Consider the following 10,066-nt stretch of genomic DNA (forward strand, 5'->3'; position numbering starts at 1 on the left):
AAAAAAAAAAAAAAAAAAATACCCATTAAATGTGATTAGCCATTGCCAATTACTCTGAAACATTCAGGGTTTAACAAATTCTTTCCTAATCTAAGTGTGGTAGAAAGAGTGGAAGAAAGAAATTTCAAATTGCACAAAAATAGGATGGTGTAATTTGGGGCTATGTCCTCAATTTTGCCTACTGATAAATGAGATTTGAGCTCTCCAAGTTGACTGGATGCCTTTTATTTTTCAGAAATGTTCTTTATCATTGGAGCTGTGGTATTTGTGGTCATCATCCTTGTCATCATCCTGGCGGTATCTCTACACAAGTGCAGAAAGGCAAGAGTGGGGCAGGGCTGGAAGGAGAACTCTCCACTGAATGTTGCATAAAGGAAGCAGCGTTGGCACTACTGCGAAGGCTTTGCTGCACTGTGACTGAGAACTTTTAAGAGAATAGAATACATGGAAACACAGATGAGTATTTCAGAGCAGGAAGACCCTGGAGTTCAAAAAAAGCTCTTGATATGACCTGTCATTACCATTAGCATTCTGGTTTTGCCATCAGCATTAGCCACTTTGAAATGTAACAAACGGTACTACAACCAATTCCAAGTTTTAATTTTTAACACTATGGCACCTTTTGCACATATACTTTAGATTATATAGTCCGCACTCAAGGAGAAACCATGTCATACAAGCAAAAACGAACGACCAAATGCCTTAAAAAATCCTGCGTGGACTTTTTTGAAAAGCTTTTGAGAGGCTGACTTCAATTCGTGTAGGAAAGTAAAATGGAAATTGGGTGAATTTCTGGGACTTTTCTAACATATATATGTCTGTAATATGGTGTTTAGGTTCTTTTTTCAGGAGTATATCTGGAAATTCAAAACAATGGGCAAACTTTTGTATGAATGTGTTACGTATGGGAGACATCGGTGGTTTGGGCACCTCCCTCATGTGCTTTCCAGTCTGCACTTTAACTGACTTAAGTGGTATTAAACCTTTGAGAGCTAACTATATTTTTATAAGACTACTGTACAAACTACAGAGTTTATGATTTAAGGTACTTAAAGCTTCTATGGTTGACATTGTATATATAATTTTTAAAAAACATTTTGTATGTGGGGATTTTCTATTTATGTAGGTAATATTGTTCTATTTGTATATATTGAGATAATTTATTTAATATACTTTTATATAAATAAAGGTGACGGAATTGTTACTGTTGTAATTATTCTATCTTCCATGTATGATTTATGTATGATTTGGTGTTTACATTAGCTCGACTACAGTAACAAATGACTGTAAAATTGTCAGTGGCTTTGAACAACACATCTTTTTCACTTATAATACATTTTGGTGACTGTAGGTTGACTGCACCTCTTCTCAATGTCTTCTTATTCTAGCATGCAAACCTATGGAGAAGTCCTTAATCAGATGAAGGCAGAGGAAAAAACACAAAACTGGTAGAAACAGGCAACCACAGCTTCAGGCTTTAAGCCCGTCTCCTACACTCCTGCTCTGTAGGGGCCCACTGCCACTTCTGTCCTCATGCCACTGCCCCAAGCAAGTGACCAAGCCTGCCAATACTCTGCCCACTAGAGTCACCACACAAGACACATGACAGGGGATAGGGGTGTCATCTTACAGCGAAGGGAAAAGAGTGCACCCTACTGCAGTCTTGGAGAGATTTCTTCCCATTGGCAGTAGTTTGACTACTTGGAGATGAAAAAACAAACATTCTTGGGATGATTGTATTGAAAGAAAATCAGGTAAAAGAACAATATAAGATAGGGAGAGGTATAAGTGGATCTCGAGTCAATTAAAAGCAAGCTAGACTGAGCTTTTGGAAGGCAGGGACTGGGCCTAGCGCATGGTTTATAGCTCTTCGGGGTGACTGCACAGTGGACTCAGTCATGGCTGAGTTGAGTTGACTTTATTATCTCTAGAATGTAGTTCTCCATTCAATGCAAAACAGTCTTATTCTCTCAACTGTAGTAAAAAAGGATTCTAACAAGAGATGAAAATGAGGTTCTTGGCACCTACGGGGCCACAAAACTGCTTCTGCTTCCCACGGTGGAAGGGGGCGCTGTTATCATCTAGGAAAAACATCCAGATGGCTGGCACACCTACCCAGAGGTGGTCCTACAGAGAAATTGAGCAAGCATTAAGATGAGTGGCCTCAGCTCACTACCCAGCTGTTAATAAATTTTAAGTCTATTTTGTTCCTTTGCATCAAAGGACTTTAACATTGTCAATAAAATTCCAAACATGAACTGTTTTATATAACACCACATCCTAAGGAAGAATGCCTGAAACAAACCTTTGATGTCCTCATAAAAATGATAGCCATTTTGGAGACATTATGGAAAACAGACCAGTGGTTGGTTTGTTTTTTGTTTGTTTTTGTGTTGATGCTGGAGAGGCTGAATCTTGCACTGTTGTAGTGTTTTGTTGTGCCAGAGAAAAGGGATACATTTGCAGCAGAGTCAACAAAAGAGAAACTGGCATGGGGGCACGTCCTCAAGGAAGGATGCTTCAGCCATTATCTTGAATTCCTGCTCACATGGGGCTACCTGGGACAAAGAGCTTAGTGAATTACATGAGGAGGCAGAACAAGCTACAGGAGAGGGTGCCTATCCAGAAATTTCCCTGCCAGGATTAATTGTAGCATTATGTAATTTCTTGACCTCATTATCTAAGGAATTTGAATTACTCCACTAAGGAAAATACTGACAGACTGAAAACAGGTCTGGGTATTAACCAGGAATGTGGTTGATCACAAGGAAGGGATTCATTAAAGACCATAATGAGGCTGAACTGCAGTAATCAGAGAGCTTCCACACAGCAAATGTTAACCACTCCCTACTTTGCCACATCCCTCCTAATTGCTGAGACCTCACCTCCGCTACTAAAAATCAGCACAGTGATTGACAGTGGAGCAGAAACCATGCTACAGACTGTTGGCTGCTATCCAGAAACTGCTGCCCCCTAGTGGACCAAATTGTATTCCATTACTTGACCAGTAATGTACCCCATAGAGCTAATTGTTAGTAAACCAAACTATCATGCATTCTTTGTTTAGTTTTAGTTGTTTTGTTTTGTTTTTTGGACAGAGTCTGGCTCTGTCACCAGGCTGGAGTGCAATGGTGAGATCTCGGCTCACTGCAAGCTCTGCTTCCCAGGTTCAAGCAATTTTCGTGCCTCAGCCTCAGGAGTAGCCGGGATTACGGGTGTGAGCTACCACGTCCGGCTAATTTTTATATTTTTAGTAGAGGCAGGGTTTTGCCATGTTGGCCAAGCTGTTCTCGAATTCCTGACCTCAAGTTATTCACCCACCTCGGCCTCCCAAAGTGCTGAGATTACAGGTGTGAGCCATCGTGCCCAGCCCTTTCATGCATTCTAAAGATATTTTTCCAATCTTAAATTATTAACTCATATTGGCTTACATATAAGAAACTAATACTCATGAAATCCAATGACATTTTAGCTTATTTACAGTTTATGACTTATAATCTAAGGAACCGCCCCTTAAACAATTATCTGTATTTATCAAATGGTGAATAAACTCATTCCCAGATGCCCTTTTTAGCTGTTCTAGGACATGTGTATTTAATTGTGTGATTTTCCTCCAACAGTTGCCTGGAAGGTTTATTACTGTTATAACATCACCTGACTGTCATTCAGATGCTTAGAATGAATGCTTATGCTCTCCTTTCCCATAGCCCTTGCTTTTTAGCTGCGATCTAGGTGATTCCAGCTTTGCCAGTCAGCACATTCCTTCTTCATGGCTGCAAAAATTGGTTTGGGGTAGGCATGTGACCTAACCACGCCTAAGAAGAGTGCATCTCAAGGCTTTTTCTGGGAATGGCAGGATGCTCTTTCTTGATGGAACATAATGCAGAGACATAGTGGCAAGAGCTGCTGGCAGCAGTCTTGAGACCACAAAGGGAGCCAGCTTTACATGGAGCTGACATATTGGAGAGTAGTGCAGAGCAAAGGTAAGCAGGAAGGCTTTGCTTTTCATTTCTTTGGCGAGACCTTTGAATTTTACATTTGTTTCGCATGTGTTTGTAATCGCTCTTTGAGATATGTTATAGATGGCTGTTTAAAAAAAAAAAAGAAAACAGAAGTGAAGTCTTTGCTGACAGCACCAAGCTGCTAGATCAAGCCTTGCTCAAAGTCCCAACCCATGGACTTTTCACTGGATGTTATCTAATTGTTTAAGTAAGCTGAGTCCGGTTTTCTGTTCCTTGTAGTCAAAAGCACCCTAATATGCTGTATAAGCATTGACCAGGGAGTATAAACACACAGCATGTGAACTTATAGTGTAAAATAACATTCATTTTCGTGCCTTTTCAATTACTTAATGACTGCCCCCTAAAATTATCCCTTTGTTCCAGCTGTTTAATTTTCTCCTGTATTATTTGATCATTCCTAGCAGAAGATAAACATCCTGTATTATTTTCTGTCTTATAAAAAACAAACTTCCTTTGACCCCTGGAATCCTTCATCTGGATTTTCTCCTCAACTTCCTATTCCTTCTTGGACACCATCTTCTTTCCAACTTCTAAATACTGGATTATCTTAGTGCTTGAACTAAGATCATTAGTTCTCATTAGTTCTTTCATTCTTTATCAATAATCACTCTCTAGGTAATGTATTCAAGTCCATGACTCTATTATCAAGCTCTATCATGCCAGATGCCCATAATACCCAGATGCTGACGATTCCCAAATCCCTCTCATGGCCCCCAACCTCTTTTCTGAACTCCAGAGCTGCACTGTTGATCCAAATACTTACACAACCTCTCTACCTGGGCATTTAACAGGCATCTTCATTTTAATACATGCAAAGAGAATCTTTCATTTCTCCCAACCCCAAAACCTGTTTCTCCCCGAGTCTTGCCCATTTTAAGAAGCAGCCACCATTGGCTGAGGCCAGAACTCTTGGTGTTCACTGACTTCTCTTTCTTCTCCCGTTCAATCTCTCAGCGAAGCCTGCTATCTCTACCTTTAAAACACGCTCCAATTCCAGGGGTCACCTCCTCTGCTCTCCCTCTACTTCAAGCCACTCTCGTGTCCCACCGGATGACTGCAATAGCCTCCTGGCTGGCCTCCTGTTCCCAGTTATTCCTCTACTGTTTTCCTCGCAACAACCTGCGTAATATGTTTAAAAATAATAAATTATGTTTTAAAGGGTATTGCTGTGAACCCTCTATGCCCATAGGGTTCTATGAGCAGTTTTGCAATCTGTCAATTTGGCTAATCTGGAACTATGTTTCCCAGAGTCCTCGTCCCTGTATGGTTCTAGATTATAGTTAACCAAAAGATAAATTTTCACAAGATTTGGACAGGAGGAGCGAAGCGGCAGCCATTTGGTCATCATGGTTAGAGGTGGCGAGAGACAAATGCAGGGATGCTCCCAGGTTCTAGCTTGCCCTGGCTCTCCCTGACTCTGTAACTAGCTTTTCTACCTCATTTCTCATTCCGCTGACCAATAGGAACCCCAGGCCGCACACTGGATGCAGAGCAATCTTCCACCAGCTCTTCTTCACCAGCTCTCTCTCTGTGAGTCCAAGGAGGAAATGACCACATTCTTCTGTGGAGATCTACAAAGGCTTCAAAGAAGAGGTGGCTGTGAAGGAAAAAATGATCCTTCCTTCTACAGTCCCGCTGGCTTCCAAAGCAGAGCATCCAATGGGAGCATGAGGACCAAAAGGCTGCTTAGCGCAGGCCAGTGCAGGCACCAGGAGCGTCCTGTCCAGCCCTTTACCGTTCAGTGCAACTCCCTACTCCAGAGACAGCAGACTTCCTGACTTCCCATACACAAGGTCCCCATAGTGGTCCAAACAGAAGTACAGAGTCCATGGACACAACAGCCATCATTAACACTTGATTTTTTATTTAGGCTTCCTTTCCACCAGAAGATGGAAACCATCCAAAGCAATTTGGTGACTCCCTCTGGGTCACCTACCTTTCTGCTGGAGTTGTGTTCAAGTGCACATCCCAGCACCACTGCAGCTGCCCTCTAGATCCCTCCACGTCCCCTCTAACCTCTCCCTCCAGCGCAGGAAGTCCTTTTCAAGTTTGAGAGCGGCAGCCTGGGGTGGGGAAGCCAGTGTCTTGTTGCCATCTTCTCTTTCAAATCTGTGGTCTATGCACTAGTCCTGCTGTTCACACTGTCCGGAACCAGCGGAGACTCCACTTTTCTCTGCTTTTAGCTGCCATATCCCTTCCAGAGACCGTGATCACAGAACTGCTGAGCTGACTAAATGGGGGAAAGGGTCAAGGGTCAAAAGACAGACCTGGGAAAAAAGCATAGATGGATATTTCAAAGGACACCATTTCATCACTCCAACTAATGAAAGGATTCAAAAATCATTCACGTGAAAGTGTCAGTGACTCATAATATTTTACCAAGAGTTGCTGAGACCAGCTCAGTCGTAGAGACCCCGACCCAGGCGGTGCTGAAGGAATTAAGAAACAGAAACAAAGATAGAGTGCAAAAGTGGGGTCAAAGTGGGACTGTCAGGGGTCTGACAGCATTTCCCAGCTGACAGCCCAGAGCAGACTCTGACCCACGTATTTATTCTTTGTGAACAAGTGATTATTTTAAATAAGCAGGTGCTCAGTGTTTCTTCATAGAATAAAGATACTCTAAACAGGCAGGTAGTGCCTATTCACTACTAAGATAGAAATAAGCTAAAGAACACTCTTGGCGAGCCAGCAATGGGACAAGGTCAAATATCCTGTGTTTTGGGAGCTGGTTTAACTAGTCCATGACCGGTACATACTGCTTGCTTATTCTAGCAGTTTCCTGCCTGGGGATGGCTCGGTGTTCTCTGCCATCGCCTCTCAGTAAACAACATATACTCCATCACACACATGTCAAGACCTCCTCCCAACAGAGTTATACTCGTAAAATAAAAAAAAGATAAATGAGAATGTAAAGGTAGAATTTTACTTATCAGCTATTGTGAGGGGATTTGGTGCGAAGGTGGAGGAGCCTTTTTTCTCCTAAATTCAGCAACATACTGATCTGCCACTCTGTAGCAGACCCCGGTGCCTGACATCCCTCCTCATCCTGCTACACTTTGCTCCATGCCTGGGGACCCAATTATCCACATTTTTAATATTCTTTTGTTCCTTATAAACAGCTAAGCCATACTCTTTCCTTTTAAAGAAAAGCTATCTGCATGGTGGCAAAGATTAAATCTTGTGTGCATATCTGAGTCTCTGAAGAAATTTTGTTCATTTTCTTGAATGCATCCAAACCATTGCTTTATTCCACTGTTAGTTTAATCCAATGGTTCTCAAACTATAGTTCCAAGACCAGCAGCATTTAAGTCACCTGAGAACTTGGTGGCAATGCAAATTCTTAACCTTAACCGGGGATTTACTGAATTAGCAATCTAGGTCTTAACAAGAAGCCCTTCAAGTGATTCTAATGCCCACTTCCCATTTTGAGAACCGGCTTGAACTGCTAATGATTGCAATCAGCAACATATGTTTACTATTTACTGCAAAGAGAGGCTGGAAATAGCCACAGACCTTAAATGGCACTTCCCAGACCTTGGAGAAATCAGAATGCAACCTGCTCTGAAGCCAAAACAAATTAAGAAAACGTAGACCATAGACAAGATTCTCCATTTGTAGACTGCACACTTCCTATGAAAGTTTGTTATATATGATGAGTCTGCTAGGATTTTTCCAGTTGCAAGGAACAGAAACTCAAGACAGCTTAAGCAAAAACGGAAGACCTATTTTTTGTCAGATGAGCTCATTGGTCTACGATCTTCAGCCCCTTTTCGCTTAAATCCTGTGATTATACATCAAAGCATCAATAATTAATACTTTAAAATCACTGTATTTCTGGATGAAATAAAAATCTTTTTTAAAATCCAGCTATTTTGAAACTGAGAAACTGAAATTCATCTTGAATATACACAATTTAATAAACTAAAAATAGGGACCTAAAGAAGTTTTAAGAAAAAAATTTTTGACACGACAATCTTTACCCAGCCTGGTTTTCAAAAACCAACAAAAAAACTATGCTCCATTTGCAAAGTAATTTGTCTTCTCCAAGTATATTTCAGGCCAGAGAATAAGAGATGTAACAGACACTCAGAGGGGGAGAAAATGCTTTTTCCCTTGCGTATGTTAATGCATTTGGGACGGGAAGCGTTCTTTACAACTAAGATTGTGGCGCCATCTTGAGTGCCTGAGAAAAATAAGTAACTTCACTGAAATGTTCAGACTGGATTATAAAAGAACTAAAGGAATTGTAAATAAAATCCAAAATACCTGTAAGTGATTAATGAAGGAACATGAAAGGGAAGCCTAAATAAATGAAACCAGAGAATATCTCCAGATTTCTGCAACTCTACCTGTGATGGTCTCTCTAGTCCATAGCCAGAGCTCCTATCCCAGATCCTGCTACTTCAAGTGTGGTCTGGGACAACAGTTTTAGCGCCACTTGAAAGCTAGTTAGAAATGGAGATTCTTGGGCCCAATCCCAAATCCCAGACCTAATGAATCATAATCTGCATTTTCCAGGTAGTTTGTATGCACGCTGAAGTCTGAGGAGCTGCTCTCTATGCCTTCCTTCACCAAGAGGGTAGGGGAGGTAGGATAGAAAAAAGAGACAGACACCTCATCAATGGATAGAACTGCACAGTCTTAATAAGATGCCATGTATTAAACATCAGCAAGTTATGAATCCAAGCCATAAGAAAAATCAGTCATGATCATATTGAAAATATTACACATTTTTCAAAGACAATAATTTGAGGACTTCTGTTTTAATCCACAGCTTCCTAAACCCCAAAAGCTTTCCTGCCTTAATTCCATTGATCATGCCCCAGCAACTCAGCCTTTAAAACTGTAGTGTTTCCTGGATCTCACCAGGGAGCTTTCCTCTCCTGGATTCCCACTGCATTCTTCCCACTTCCTTACTGTGCTCTAACTCTTAATATTGTACAAAATGGTTGTCCACCCATTGTGGCCCCTTTTCTTGTCATTTCATTGGCAATAACCATGCTTATGCCTTTGAATTCACTCATTTGTTCAGTAATTTATTCTAATACTAAGCACCCACTACATGCCAAACACTATAGATTTGATTAAAATATAAAAGATATAATTCCAGCTTATGTATTTATAGAGTGAAATGTCAAACAATTACAATAGAACATAAATGTTATGATGGGAAAGTAGGGTGTTCTGGGGAACTTACATAGAGCTACCTAACTTGGATCTGGAAAGGTTACCTGCAATCTCATCTGAAGGGCACAGAGTTAATCAGGCAAGGTGGGGGAAGCACAGTGTTTCAGGGAGAGGGCATGCCAGCATCATTAAAACATTATCTTGGTCATAGATAATGCCAAAAATAAATGTGTGTTTGACAAAGTTTGGAGTTGTGTATTGCCTCGTGCATTCCAGTCAGTCACTTGGCAAACTGACTGGCTAATTAGAGTTGCACTAATTATCTTTTTAAAAAGAGAGATAGCTTTCAAAGTATTGGCTGTAGCTATTTTTATTTAGAATAACTGTTACTTTTGAAAACCATTTTCAGATCCAGATCCCAGAGCTTGCTATTCCACTCTAAGAAAGAGCAAAAGGAGCTTTACCTGAGTTAACAGAAATTTCAAAGAAATTAAACATCATGGAATTAAACTTGTATGCTGAACCCTCTGTTAAGTCAGGGATGGTCTGTAAATTCCACAATTTTTAAATGATCACTCTAAAAATTGTGGATGTCTACTTTCCCTTATTCCTGTCAATTTCTATGTTTGAGCCCATGCTATTAGGTACATACAAATGAAGAATTGTTATATTACTGATTGACCTTTATCATGTAATGCCCCTATTTCCAGAAATGCTCACTGACCTAAAGTCTAATTTTTCTGATATTAGAATATTTATCGGCCAGGCGCGGTGGCTCAAGCCTGTAATCCCAGCACTTTGGGAGGCCAAGGCGGGTGGATCACGAGGTCAAGAGATCGAGACCATCCTGGTCAACATGGTGAAACCCCGTCTCTACCAAAAATACAAAAAATTAGCTGGGCATGGTGGCGCGTGCC

At 40.9% G+C, this 10,066-nt stretch overlaps 1 protein-coding gene across 2 annotated transcripts in view; it reads left to right on the plus strand.

Annotated features, from left to right (window-relative positions):
* The window catches only part of F3 (coagulation factor III, tissue factor), a 12,497-nt gene extending 11,201 nt beyond the window's left edge, over positions 1-1,296 (plus strand). The window contains exon 6 of one of the 2 annotated variants that reach the window (XM_017517458.2): positions 236-1,296. In XM_017517458.2, the coding sequence (XP_017372947.1) occupies positions 236-372 (137 nt within the window). In that variant the 3' untranslated portion in view covers positions 373-1,296. The remainder of the gene's footprint in view (positions 1-235) is intronic. The other variant, XM_017517459.2, reaches the window with a different exon arrangement.
* The last annotated feature ends 8,770 nt before the right edge of the window (positions 1,297-10,066 follow it).

Source organism: Cebus imitator, unplaced genomic scaffold, assembly GCF_001604975.1.
Source record: "Cebus imitator isolate Cc_AM_T3 unplaced genomic scaffold, Cebus_imitator-1.0 Scaffold633, whole genome shotgun sequence".
Lineage (NCBI taxonomy): Eukaryota > Metazoa > Chordata > Mammalia > Primates > Cebidae > Cebus > Cebus imitator.